The sequence below is a fragment of the Eretmochelys imbricata genome, chromosome 11 (assembly GCF_965152235.1).
Source record: "Eretmochelys imbricata isolate rEreImb1 chromosome 11, rEreImb1.hap1, whole genome shotgun sequence".
Classification (NCBI taxonomy): domain Eukaryota; kingdom Metazoa; phylum Chordata; order Testudines; family Cheloniidae; genus Eretmochelys; species Eretmochelys imbricata.
Window position 1 is genome coordinate 33,024,144 of NC_135582.1, and position 14,800 is coordinate 33,038,943.

The following is a 14,800-nucleotide window of genomic DNA, read 5'->3' on the forward strand; positions in this document are numbered from 1 at the left end:
TGGCCCCCTCAAGGATTGAACTCATCAACCCTGGGTTTAGCAGGCCAATGCTCAAACCACTGAGCTATCTGTGTCTCTCCTCCAACCCCCCCATACTTTGAATGTTTTCAGTGCAACTCTCTAATCCGTAAGTGTCTAAATGGATTTTAGAACCTGCAAAAAAGTGTGCTACTTTGAATCCATATGAATCCATGTTCAGTCATATTTCTGCCATTGTTGAGATTGGAGTTGGGTAAGGTCCCAGTGCCCCTTCCAGAGTAAAACTCTGTAATGGTTTGTCAGTTGAGGTTTCCTTTTTAATGTAATTTGTCAAGTAAACAGGCAATGCTGTGTATTTTGTAGGTATTGCTGTAGCTAGTAAAATGCTTTAGGGAGTGTGTCAGGGAATAGAGGAATGTTGTCAACCAAGGAAGCCTATTTAAGCTAAGTATGTCAAACCCAGTAATTATACAAAAAGCTGTCAAATATATTTTAGCACTGGTAAGACAACCAGTATATTTTCCCCACAGAGTTTGTGGAATAATTATGTAACATTGTAATGCAATGGTAATTTGGAATATCTAAAGTTACATTTATCATTTACTTAGATTAAGTCCCCTGGGACAGTTTTGCGGTGGTTTCTTCCTCCTCCCCAATGTAAAATTATGCTCAGATTCCTGGTACTAACATTACTAATTTTTGTTGGGTTTAAAACAATCCTTTTAAGTCATGTGTTGGCCTTTAAGGTAGTTAAATTGTACTGGTTAATATGAAAATACTCAAGGGCTCATCATGAGGTATTTGGGAAAAGCTATACAGAAAGAATTATTAAGAATAACTCTGAAATAAAAGCATGTCTATACAATGGAGTAATGCACCTATGGGATGTGATTTCTGAAGTGTATAAATATGTCACACACTTAACTGGTTCACATAAACCCTGCTGGTATGCACTAACAGTTCCCCAGTGTGCTTTAAAATAGTACTATTTGAAACAGTACTTACTCTGGAATAACTTCATGTAAAGACAATTTAAAACAGAATAGCTATTCTAGACTAACACTCTTATTCCTGTTGTCTATGTGTAGACAAGCCCTAAAGTGCTAGAACTGGAAAATGAAATGATTCCATGTAGGAGTTTACTTTTTTCTAAGTGTCTTAAGCTACCATTCAAAATATCTAGCAAAATCTAGGGAGCCACTGATTCTGCCAAAGATTTTTGTGAAACTTTTATTGTGACAAATACAGTATAGTTTGCAGGATTTCCATGCAACTTCTTCCCTTGGTGGATGTAAAATGTTATCAAATCAGAATAAGTTTCAAGTCATGTATGCCAGGAAAAGCTTTAAAACGCAAACTGAAGCCATGTCTCCACTATGGGTACTGTAGCAGCATAGTTATGTCATAGTTATGCCAGGATAATCCTGTAGTGTAGGTACAGCCTATGGCAGGGGAAGAGCTTTTTCCATCACTGTAGGAACACTATGGCTTTATCTTCATAACACTTTTGAAAACCCCCAGCCCTGACTAACAAAAGTTTAACAGACAAAAAGCTCGGGTGTTGACAGCATTATATATCCTGCGGACATAGCTACCGCTTCTTGTTACGGGTGGCTTAATTATTCTGGCAGGAGAGCTCTCTCCTGCTGACAGAGCAGCTACATGGGAGACCTTGCAGCGGCGCAGCTGTGCTGCTGGAAGGTCTGTAGTGTAGACAAACCTACCTTCCCAAGTGATAGTAGCTAGTTCAATGGAAGCATTCTTCCATTGACCTAACTGCATCTACGCCAGGGGTTTTATCGGCACAGCTGCATTTCTTAGGGGTGTAGCTTTTTCATACCCCTGAATGCTGGAGCTATGTTGATGTACATTTTAAGTGTAGAACAGACCTGAGTGCCCAATATCTGTCTGAAGCTGCAAAGGGCATGAAACAGTAGCTAAGAGGTGTGAACTGCCCAGTCATCTGAATTCAGAAGCATGCTGCTACCCTTAGGAGGGTGGTATTCTGGCAGGGCCATTATTTGGGAGAGATAGGGGGGCCCTCTTGTGGATTATTACCCTAGGCACAGATTGCTTTAATTTGACCCTGATGTGAGTGCAGGTGGTAGTACAGAATGAGGCCCCTCTATCTTCCTCTTTCTCTGCACACCTAAGTAGTGTGTGTGTGTGTGGCCTTGTTCCTTGTACACATTCCTGGCATAAAGAAACTGACAAAGCTCATGCCACTTTTATGCTGCTGCTTAGAAAGCACTATAAGGATACCATCCAGAATAGAGGTAGGAAGAAAAGAACTGAAAGAAACTTGCAAAAGGAAGAGAGCTGCACCAGTGTAGTAGCAATGTACATTACTCTGAGAGTTTCTCAGCACACTTTTTAGACCTGCAGAGAGTAGTGAAGTATTATCCTCTTTTTACAAAAGGAAAGCCAAGGTAAAACATGATCCAGTTTACTTTATGGTCATATAGCAAGTTAGTGGCAATTCTAGAATTAAAACATAGGTCTCCTGGTTCCCAGGCCTGTGCTTTAAAATCACTATACAAAGCACGTGCGCAATAAGTATTGATGACAAACTTAACATATACCCATCTGTTGTTGCATTCTATACTACCAAAAAAAAAAAAAAAATGGGGGGGGGAAGCTAACTTTTATCTCTCGTAGAACACTGAGAATGGAGTCTAAACCTTCAAGGATTCCTCGAAGGATATCGGTTCAACCCTCCAGTTCCTCCTCTTTAAGTGCCAGAACATTGTCTGGAAGCAGTTTAACTGATGCATATCATACAAGAGAATCTTCACTGAGACTGGATTCTGGATGTCAGGTAAGTCACTTTATATTTGCTTTTAGAAGTAACATTTGTATCTGCCTCTTTTGGGCAGGATTCTTAACAAGATTAATTTCAAGGGCAATATAAGGAGGAATTTCAACATGTTTTCTCACACAAACAAGATAAATGCAAAAATTCGGCCTTGTTACTGGTAGTGCTTTGCACGGCCATGCAATGGCCTAGAGTCACTTTGTTTTACCATCTTTCCCCACTACTGTTGGTATGTAGCCTCTTAAATCAGTGGCTGAATAAGGAACATCATTAAATGAGTCCTATGCATATCCTTTGTCTGTCGGGATGGTGATTATAGTATAGGATCTTGAGGGAAGTCTGTTTAAGTAAAATCGGGATCTTCTGGTCTGACAGGGAAGTGAGGACCATAAGTTTTATTTTTGCCAGAGCACAGCATTTTAGTTTTAGATAATGGTGTCATGTCTCAAGTCTAAAAATGACAGCACAAAAAATAAGCTATACCTGATCTGTTGTATTTAACTGTTTGTTCTGTCTGAAGATTGTAAGGCATGAATAGGGATATAAAGGAGTGAGAAGGCCTTCAGTCTTCAAGTCATTCTGCCAGTATGCTAGCAGAACTAGAGATAAAGCATAAGGGATGCTAACCAGAACATTGTCTGAGAAGGCTGAGTTGTGTCTAGAACAGGGTGCTTCAACACAATATACTAACAGCTGAGTAATTAGCCTTTTGTCATGTTTACCTGATTTTAGTTTACACAAGTGTATAAATAGACAATACTGTACATAAGTTGTTTCTATCTAAATACATATGAAACAAGCTGAACTTAAAATATAAATCAATATAGGTGACTTTAAATTGTATTAATATGTAGAATCTGTTTGGCCCACACAAGATTGGTGCTCTACCTTATTACACCAGAGGGACACAAACCTAAGCACACAGTCTTGAACAAGACTGTTTAGTAAACTAGAAATCAACACTTTAACGATTAACCTGTATAAGTAGATGGGGGGGGGGGGGAGTCTTAGATGCAAGATATTGACCAGTGAGTTCTTTCATGTTACACTTCAGTTAATGATTTGACACTATTCACAAAAGAGATTCTCCAAATTCCTTTTAGAAAAGAAGTCTTGCAAGTGTAAATATGTACCAAGATTTGTGTGTTAATAGTTAGTACTCTTAACTCATTCACACACAGTGCTTTACAGAGGTGGGGAAACACTTTTTTAGGTGTGGAAACTGACTTGCTTGGTGTGTAACGTCAGGTATGCCAGAACAGGGAATAGATCCCAAGTCTAACTCCCAACCTGATGACCTGTATATTGGACCACACTGCCTAGGCTCAACTGGTAATCCTGTACTAGTTTTCTGTGGAAGTGCACTTTTGGGGATATGATCTGGCTTGAATAGGAGTAGTCTTTTCCCTATTATCAGCAAATTTGTTACCACACTTGCTTGGCTTTACTTCTGTTTAATCCTCATTATCTTGTCTAATAGTGGTTTCAGTGATTAACTCAAATGGGGAACACATCAACGCTATCCTTTTCTAGAAAAGGAAATGTGGAGGTAGGTATACAGCTGATGTAACCTTCCTTCAGTTGGTAAAGAGAATGCTAGCTGTGACTGACAGTGTGAAAGTGTATGTCATTTATCAGATGGATAAATAATGAGGCATACATCCCTGTTTTCTAAAACCAGGTGGCTAAATGGTGTGAAATTTTACACGGGGTTGCTTTTTTGATGCCCTGTTAATTTTCTGTGTAGTTGCTCTTTATGCATTTTTAAATAGGAAGTTTCTGAAATGAGGGTTTTGAATGTTTTTCCTTAAAGTTGTACTTTTCATTAACTCAGACATTACCAAACTTTATCTAGAGAGGCAGGTGGATCTGATGCAAAGAATAGAGTGGTGGGGTGTGTGTGTGGTTTGTTTTTTTTGTTTGTGTTTTTTAAGAAACTTGATTTAGGGTCCTTTTTAGCCATTCATGTTAAACCAGAGTTTGTGCTGTACACACAAGGTTGGTTGATGGGGTTGCTGAAAGAGCCTGATGCACATAAAACCTTCTCAACTAGCAGCTACACTTTTGGGGATTTTTTTTTTTTTTTTTTTCCCCCTACAAGCACAGAAGGGAAAAAAGTTGCTGTGCTGATAAAGTGTGTAGTGATGAACACTTACCACTCCCACTGCTTCCAGAGAAACAGGTCTGCTTCCCTCCCAAATTAAGCACTAAAAACCTGGGAAATTAATATACAAACTTTGTGAAATAGGGTTAGTGCACACACAGAATATTTGAGACCCAGAAAAGCAAAGAAGTTAAAAGTTAAGCCACCTAGCAGTCTATACGCTCTATTCCACTCACAAGCACACACCTAACCACTACCAAAACTACCATATACCACACACTTAAACTGGCATCACTAGGCAGGAAGCAGAGTATCATCCCAGCCTTCTACACACAGCCCTTTACCAAACTCCTCTCTCCAAACACAGCCAACTACACCATCAAACATCCACAACTGCTGTTGATGGGGAGGAATAATTGGGTAAAAGGGCTCGTGCAGAAAGTTAAAAGGTAAGCAGAATTAGGGTTTTGGTAGGTGGTCAGTGGCATATAGTAGTTGTGGTAATGATAAAATGTATGCCTGTGGGTGAAACAGTAAATCTGTTGAATGGCTTAACTCTTTTCTTTTGTTATGGGTTTGGTGTGTGTGTATTGCAACCCTGACTACCAGACAACTCAGTAGGTATTTTTATACTGTAGCATTTGGAATCCCTAAGGTTTGGGTCTTTGTTGTGCTAGGCAGTGTACATGTGGTAAGAAACAGACCTCCTTTACTACAGGAGCAGTCCATAAAAAGAACATCTAGACTGTCAGTTTTTATTTAGTTTTCTCCCTTCCTCTCCTCATCCACCTCACCCAGAAATCTTCAAAATACTCATTTCAGACAATTCTGACTTTTTCCTTCAAGAGTCCACAGAAGTTACAGCCCTTCTCTACACATCTCTATTAAATTATCCTCAAAGTTTAGAGTTTGTAGTGTAATATATCTGTCCTAGCACTGCTCTTAAGATGTTTTGGTTTAAATTGAAGTGGAGGCATTGTCTTACATAGTGGAAACTATAGAAGGAGACAAAAGTGTGGTTTGTTTTGCTTCATCTTACCTTTTTGGTAATTTAGCAGCATTAAGACTCTATAAATAGAAGCTCTCTGAAGCTACTTTTAGTCAGTCTTTCTTACTCTGAAAGACGACATCATATACAAGAAGGAGCTGGAAGGATTCAGGACTTTACATTCTTAATTTGCAGTAGCTTATTTGTGACTGACGCATTTTGCAGAAACTTATATAGGCTTATATAGGAACACATCTAATTAGTATTAAATATCACAGGTAGAGGGTTAGCGTTGGAATTTTTTTTACACAAATTCCTTAAGCAAATTGCTTGCGGGAGGATGGGGGAAGCAATGCTAATTTATTCAAGAAATTAAATCCTCCAGGCCATGATTTATGGTGTTTAAAAGTAGCACAGTTAGTGGAGATTAAATTCCTTAACATGTTAAACTTTCTTGGGTGTAAACAAGAGAACAGATGCTTATTCAAGGCTAGCTGGCTCATTTCCCCTGGTCACTTGGGATCTGAACCCCTAAGCAACAACACTTGGCTCTTTGCTCCTTGAGTAACTGGGTCACATAAGTCTGAATCTGCTCCAACATTCAAACTAAGAAAGCATGCCTTTTAGCATAGGCTCAAGCTCCAGAATCCAGAAGTCAGATGTTCAGTCACTGCTGACAGTCCATCCAGGAGCATTGTGTTACATAAGCCGTTTCTTGGATTTAATTTTCTGAGTACTAGATCATTCAAGTTATCATGTATTGCTCAGTAGGTATATAGTCATGGATCTTGCCTACATTCCTGTGTCTTGAATACATGACTTTCCAGGCCTATTGGATGCAGAGGATGGCTTAGGGAGAGGTTAGAACATTTTCAACATGTTCACTCATAGTAAGGTTAGAACTCCTGAGTTCTGCTGCTAGCTATACCAATTCATTACATAGCAATGGATAAATCACTTAAGTCTAACTTCCTCTTAAAATAGGGATGATGCATACTTCTCTACATGTAGAACCATTTTATTAGTATTCATATGGCGCTGTAAAAATGTTAATGTTTCTGACTGTTTAATTTGTTTAGAAATAAAGTCTTAGCAATGACCTATTCCATTTTGCCCTTTCCCTGGTTAAATTGGAATATCACTCTTGATCTCCTCATAACACTCTAAGGTCTGGAATCTAGTTGCAAAATCTGCATTGTAAGAATTTCACACCGAGTGTCAATGAAACTTATCACAGACTTCATGTGTTGGTACTTAGATATAGAGCCAAACTATCTCTGAGAACAATTTGTCTCTTCTCTTGTGATCTCAGCTGTCTTAAGAAATTTTAGGAGCAGATTCTAGTGTTGCTACAGGTACAGATTTCAAGTGACCAGGCAAACTGAGCCAGCTCATCCTGAATAAGTAATAAATATACACACAAGAATAGAACTGACAGGTTTTTGTCACTTCAAGATTGAGTCTGAAACCTGACAAACAAAATATCACTAAGAGCTGCTGCAGTTGCATAATAATTACCTTCAAAATGGGGTGCAGTGTGTTGTGTGTTTTTTGTTCTTGTTTATAAACAAGTAGATACCAGGTAATGATATGGAAGAAAAATACACCCACATACAAAATCTTCTCGAAACTAAAGAGCATTCATAATTGAAAAGCTTACCTCCTAATAGGAAAACTAACTTTCAAAGGCAGAACAAATCAGAAATGAAAAAATTGGTACAGTGTAAATTTTAATGGGAGTAGCCAATAACTTAAGACCATCCATCTAGGTACTATAGTTTTCCCAAGATTTCAAATGGATTTTATGCTTGGAACTAAATCAGACGTTAACCGCCTATAGGCGTGACATGGTTAACAGGCTAAAAGTCAAGCCAAACAAAGATGCATTTGTATCCTCCAACCATCTGAGGAAGAGTAGAAATAATTTGACAGTAGTAAATGCTCTCTTTGTGTAGCGTAAGTGTCACAGAGTCACCGGGCCAATGCTCTGGAACTACTCCATATGAAGCCAGTCAGGACTCTGGTGTAGCATGCCTCCTCTCTCTGAGCATATTGTCACCAGGGCAAGAAGCTTACACAGCTTCAACCTTCCTGGGTTGGACCTTGGAGCATTCAGCATCCGCTTCCTCTCTGTGCGCTTCCTGCAGCAAGTCTGTCTGGGTGGGGCTCTTGGGAAAGCCAGAGGGCCCTGCACCTCAACTCCTGCAGTCAGCAGTGACTCTCAGCCAGTAAGTAGAACAGAAGGGTTTATTAGTTGACAGGAACACAGAGTAGAACAGAACTTGCTAACACAGAAATTGTTGACTTTCAGCCAAGTCCATGGGGAGTCCTGGGCCAGATGGCCTGGACTCCCCCTCTTTCAGTCCCCCCCAAGCAGACTACCAAGCTACCAGTGATCGGACCTGTGACACCCTGTTGCTACTCCTCTTTGTCCTGCTTCCTGGGCAACCCGATTCCCACCACTGAAATACTGTCACAGTACATAGGGAAATGGAGGTACGCACAGTATTCGAATAGGACAGTAAGACACTCATGCAACATAAGGTGAATAAAACTCCACGTCGTCACAGTAAGTGTCAGTTTTACATGGTTTAGAGTTCTAAAAGTAAGAGCATTATAAATGCAAGCTTTTTTGGTTTTCTATTCTATAAACCTTCCAAAAGTTTTGTGAAACTTGCTAGCAAAAATCTTAAATTATCACCTTCCTTTCCTACAAATAAGATTTAATTAAACTGGAAGTTTCTGGGAGCTGCTCTTTTTTGACAAGGACACTCTGATTTTTGTGCTGCTTTTTAGGCCCTACTAAAACCTCACTTTCTTTGGTTAGTTATTCTAAAAAACCACCACCTTTTTTTGTAGTGTTTCTGCTTTACTCACTCACCATTCAGTTTGTTTTGGACTGCATAGTATGTGTGAAACTCTAGGGTGGGACTGTTTGTTCAGCACCATAAAATAAGTGCTGTGTGTCATTTACACCAGCAGTATATAAACTTAAGTGGGAACATAAGAGAAACTGCAACTTCTGGTTTTGGTAATGTAACAATTTCTGATTTTTTAAAAAAACTAAAATTCCAGTATCTCTCCTACTATACTGAGCAAAAACCCTTTAATGGGAGTTCTTAAAATTAGGAAAAAATAAACTAAGACTTTACAGAACCCTTAAATACACACTCCAATCTTGAAAAACATTTTCTAAGATTTAGCCGTGAGATTGTGGTTAAACAGTGGTAAAGGGGTATTCTGCTTTCTTTTGCAAAATTGTAAACACATCCAGTCTCTACCTTTGGACAGAGATCAAGCATGGAAAATTTCAGTCCCAAATGTAGTATTGCTACCCTCCAGTGCTGAAAAAGTCACAAGCTGGATCTCAAAGTGGCTTAAAAATTATGAGATTTAAAAACCAGAACTTTCCCATTATGTTCTGGTTTGAGCCATTCTGGTTCACTGGGGTCATATTTTCAAGATTTTGTATGAAGCACAGGGACTAGAAATCTTTTAAAATGAAAGCCAAAATTCTCAGGTTTTTAGTGGCTGGAGAATAAAGAAAAATATTGCAAGCCTCTACAATGCTGCAAGTGACACACCTCAGTGGAAGTTATGAACACATGTAACTGATTGCTTTTACAAAACAAAAGCACAGCTGTATCTTAAAGTTGGATAATGCCTGAATTTCCTAGTGATGAGAACAGTTTAAGATTTAAAAAACTTAATTTTGAAATTTAAGTGTTTTAGAAACAGTGATTCCAGAAGCTTATCGCAAAAGGAGTATCTAAAATATTTTAAGCTTCCCATAGCCATTGTGGGAACCAATTTAGTCAAAGTGGATCTTAAAGAAAAGCTAATAAACCTTGTTTATTCCCATATGTAATACATTAATTATAGATATCTTTTAGAAGGAGTAACTTAATAAAGACATAGACATGGAATTTAACTCCGTAGCATGAAGTTAACTTTCATACTGTGCCTCACTTGAAAAAAACAGCTGTCTTTCCATATAAATAGAATTTCAGGTGTCATTAGAAATGCCATTTGATTTTACTCCTACTGAATTTATTGGAAGTTGCCTCTTAAGTAATGCTGATATGGAACCTCAAGAATGTCAACAATGTTAAAACTTTCTCTGTACTAGTTGATCAGAGCACCTAGAGATATAAAGATTTTGTAATTTTTGTATTTTGTAATTTTCTCCAGAAGTGTGATGTTCCAATCCTATTACTGTTAACTTCCCTATTTGTCTAGAATATGAACTACAGCCTTTGGATGTGTTGGGAGAATGGAAATACAAAAGTCAAATTAGTTGCAGCTACTGCCATACACTAAACTTTTCCAGCAATTCGAAGAACATTTTGTACAGAAGTTAGTCAGCTAGCAGTATTTTGCAAAGCTCCCATACAGAACTGTCTTTAATATGCATGCCAAAATAGCTATTTATAATTTCAGTGCTGTTGCACAATGTCTGAGTCAGCTACATAGATACCCAACTACTAAACAATTTTTTCTTAAAGTAACACCCCCAACCCCCCCCCAGTGATTGCTATGTTTTGTTTCCATATGGCCCTGTGCTTTGTAGGCCTTCTCTGGTAGGGCTGCATGTAATTACGCTAGAAGTTGTGTAGCAGACCTACAAAGTGAAACTTCCCTAATGTACTCCCTGAGCAAGGGGATGGAGAGTCAGGATCCTATCCTTTACGCGTCTGTATAATATATTTTTTGGGAACATATCAGAGGAGTAAGGAGAAGAGAGGCAGCAGAATAGGAAAATGGTTGTGGCCTGTAAAGAAACAAGAACACTTAAGAACAAAGTGAATTTTACGAAGATGTTATGTGAAACGTTCTTACAGTAACAGCATTGGTTTACTTTGCTAATAAGCCACATTACCAATTTAGTTGACAAACTGCCCTCCCTCGTTTCATCTGTTTTGTTAGGACAGGATTTCTTTTCATCAGAGTGCTGCTCTAGAGGATGGCAAAAATGTAATTCTTCATCCTGTTGAGTGTTAAGGTGAACCAAACAAATGTAGTTTTGCCCTCTATTACTGCTTTGGTGTAGAAAGATGGTCTGTGTCCTAAGGGGTGGGGGAGGGGTGTGTTTGTTTTTTTTACGAACAATTTTTTTTTATATTTCTGCCTCATTGCTGTAGAATCGGAGTAGTGGTATCACACCACAGGAAACCTGAACTTAAAAGTTCCTCTTTCCTACCCTCAAATAATAGGAGAGGGGATATAGAGACTTCAGCTTCCGTAAACTGACAGAGTTCTACAGTTTGGGTTACAGCTGCATGTGTGACAACTATTCAGATCTTCCAGCGAAAGGATTGGGTCCTTGCTTCTCTCCTCTCAGTATAAAAATCCATTAACAGCTTAATGTCAGGGAGGAATCTGAGGCAGCAGAAAAGAGAGAAGCTAATTCTCTACCTCTTCCCCCTCCCCTCCCCCCCCACCAAAAAAAACCACTAAGAAAACAAAACAGCCCACAAATCTTTGCTTAGATCTAAGAATTGATATCGCCCATATCTTAAGTCCAAAACACTTAAAGATAGAGTGCCTGCTTTAATTTTGAAATTTCCTGACTCTTGGTGCCACCATCTTAATAGGTACTCAGTCTTCAGAGCATGACTAAAAACGCCACCTTGATTTAAAATTACATGTAATATGCATGTTGTTCTCTAGGAATCCAATCTGTTGCATAGTTCCAGTAGAGACTGGGGAATTAGAGAAAGAGGAGAAGCTCATGAAACTCCTTGGAAGCTTTCTAGTTCCTCTCCAACTCGCTACTCGGGGACACTTGATCGTCCATGGTCTGGAAGATTTTTGGGAAGCAGAAGCAGATTGGTGAGACTTGCTAATATATAAAATATGAGGAACAGAGGTTTTACTTACAAATCTTCCAGGTCGAAAAACCTGCTAGTAGGAATCCCCTGCTATGTTGTTTAAAATAAGTTTGATAGACTCAGTCAAGTTAACAGTGAGGGGGAGGAAGGGAAAGAAGGGGACCGAAGTTGTTAACAGACATTTATACAGCAATTATAAAGAATTCCTTGAATTAGATTTATTTTAGATTAGTTTACAAATAGTTAAGGCTACGATTTTGTCATGGTTATTTTATGTAAAAGTCCCAGAAAGGTTAGGAGCAATAAACACAAATTCACAAAAGCAGTGACCTGTCTGTGATGTTTGCTGCTGCAGCTCCATGGTTTCTCCTGTCCTCCCCACATGTGAGACTGTCCTCTGTCATTGGAACCTGGAGGAGGCTGTTGCCTGTCGCAGGACCCCACAGGGGGACTGTGAGAAGGCTGTTGCCCTGTTGCTGGGGCCCTGCTGGCTGCCAGCTCTAGTCCCACGGCCCCAGGGGCTGAAGCAAAAAATGTCAGAGGTCTCTGGAAGGCACGGTTTCTGTGACATAAATATTGCCTTACAAATAGTTAAATATAAATTTGAAGGGGACATAGCTCTGCAAATCCTCCATTTTAAAATTTAAAGCAGTTGTATGCATAATGGGGGAAAGATGGCGGTGATTACTTGACTCTTAAATGCATATTGTGGCCCCACCCATGCCCAAACTAACACTATGGCACTCCCATGGCTCCACGCCTTCTAGGAGTGAGGCAATAGTTTTAAGAGTTAAGATGAATAAGGGGAACTCTTGTTTTAGGTTGCTTGCTGGTTCAGACAGGCATCTGTTACACCCTGATCATGTTTTCAAGTTACTTTGACCCTCATGGTTGCATAATTTTAAAATGGAAGCTGAAATTTTAATATTTTGTGACTCCAGGAACTGGGGCCTAAAATGTCTGCCTTCATCTGGGTCTGGTCCCCACACAGAATTGAAGCTTGCTATTTATGACATTTTATGCACAATACTGAAGTCAACAAATGTTTAAAAAAAATTAGTAGTAAGACAGAACACTGGGCAAGCCATGGAAAGGTCTGTGACCTCTTAAAATAGGGAGATATTTGGAAACTTTGCCAAGAGAGAACATACAGTCTAAACAGGTTTCTTACACCAACTTAAAAAGTTGAAGGTAGGCAGAGTGTGGGTGAGAAAACAAATGAGAGTGTGGGGCTGCCAACCTTCAGGGGAAGTCCTGGTGTGCATGTAGTTGAAGTACAAGCTGTGCCTCTGCTTCTCAAAGGCCTGTCTCGGTAGGTAGTAGGCACTGCAGGCTTTTCAAACTGGTATGTTTTTGGGGTTCTCTCTCCCCCTGCCCCCCATAAATTTATATTTTTCCCCTAAAGTGACTTTTGAGCTGCAATGCAAAGGGATGTTGCACCATACAGTACTTTCTGAAATTGTTGCTTTTAGGTTAGCTTCATTGCTCAATGTGTGTGATTGCTAAACAGGGTTACGAGTCTTGTTTTGTACTTCGGTTTGGGAAGCTAGTTTCTATATTATTTATTTATTTTTTAAATGGCAGGGAGGAAAAATGTCTAGTACAGCTCCCAGTCATAAAAAGTAAAAGCAGCTGCTTTGCATAAACCCTACATAAAAAATTAAGCTTTTCCTTAACTCTCTTCAAATAAATTTGAATTGTGATTTATAGGAAGGATCTCCAGTAATAGGACAGGAAGGTGAAGTATCAAGGCAAGCTGTAACTGACTGATGCATGAAGTTATTTTTTTTGTTCTGGTTACACAAATCTTAGTAAAACTATACATGTATGCCTCATTTCCTCTAATAATAATAATATTATTAGCCCTAATAATTTTATAATTCTGCCTCCTAACTTGTATTAGCGACTAGCAGTCAATTGTGGTCTACTGCTGATCGTATAACTTGCAGTTCAGTGTTGACTATAAGAAGTTATAACATACATTTTATCCATAGTCTTCAGAAGCAAGAGATTTAATAGCTAGCCAAACCTATAACTTTAGGTTGCTAAAACAGATGATAGAATAATTTGGGGAAAATATATATCAAGAACATTTAATAAAATGAGCATTAAAAGATGGAATTGAGCAGTTAAAGCTATTTGTGAACTGTAAAGGCTATTATAATCTTTACTGTCTCTTCAAAAATGTAGACAATATGGAAAAAAATCAGTGCTGTGACTCCTTCATGTATTCAAACATGGCTTAGTGACAGTGTTCTGCATATCAGAGGGAAATGCTTTTCAGTGTTACAAAACAGTGTAATGGGGAAGAGAGTTCCTTAAGAAAAACTGATTAAACCCTGGGGTTGGAAGGAGAGGTTGCGGGGGGGGGGGAGGAGAAGCTAATCAAGGCTACTGGCATAAGTCCTAAAATACAGCTAAAGGACTATTTTTACTAAATCCTTTTAACTGTTTAACCAAGTCATGCTTACTGTGAAGTAACTTAGCAGCTTTTCTATAGCACGCCTGTGGATCTTTTCCACATTGTTTTTATAAGCAAATTAGGCAATGCAAATTGTCTTGCTGACTTTACCAAGCTGGTTCTAGCCATATATAGGTAGGTAGTTGAAAAGCTTGTTTTTTTACAGGTAAAAAGTTTAAGTGAAATTACTTTCCATAACTTCTTTTTTTTTATATATATATGTATAAACACTCAGTCTACATCCTCCTCGTCTCCTCTTTCATCTACTTGGTATGGTGAATCCGAGAGAAGTCAGGGAGCATACTCAAGACTACATAACCAGCAGCGGGATAGTGATTCAAAGAGACCTAAGCTTTCCTATGCATCTACCTCTTCTGTGAGAAGTAATGGCTTAAATGCAGTTTCAGGTAAGAGATGTCTTTATTACTAGTGCTAAATAAGATGTATTAAATGTAGTTCTGAACAGCAAGCTTTTACCAAGTTGTTGTAAATATCTGCTGATAAATACTGAGGCTTTAAATACTTAGATATTCAAAATAAACTTTAAACAGCAGAAACAAACTGTTTTCACAATTTTGGTATCCTTATCAGTGTCTAGGAAAATATTAACTTAGTGTTTTGA

At 38.7% G+C, this 14,800-nt stretch overlaps 1 protein-coding gene across 6 annotated transcripts in view; it reads left to right on the forward strand.

Annotated features, from left to right (window-relative positions):
- Positions 1 to 14,800, forward strand: part of MARCHF7 (membrane associated ring-CH-type finger 7) — a 33,787-nt gene that overhangs the window by 2,619 nt on the left and 16,368 nt on the right. For 4 of the 6 annotated variants that reach the window (XM_077830427.1, XM_077830423.1, XM_077830425.1 and 1 more), the window contains 3 exons: positions 2,638 to 2,797; positions 11,557 to 11,718; positions 14,414 to 14,585. In XM_077830427.1, the coding sequence (XP_077686553.1) occupies positions 2,648 to 2,797; positions 11,557 to 11,718; positions 14,414 to 14,585 (484 nt within the window). In that variant the 5' untranslated portion in view covers positions 2,638 to 2,647. Of the gene's footprint in view, positions 1 to 2,637; positions 2,798 to 4,274; positions 4,344 to 11,556; positions 11,719 to 14,413; positions 14,586 to 14,800 lie in introns of those variants that run through there. The other 2 variants (XM_077830428.1, XM_077830429.1) reach the window with 2 other exon arrangements.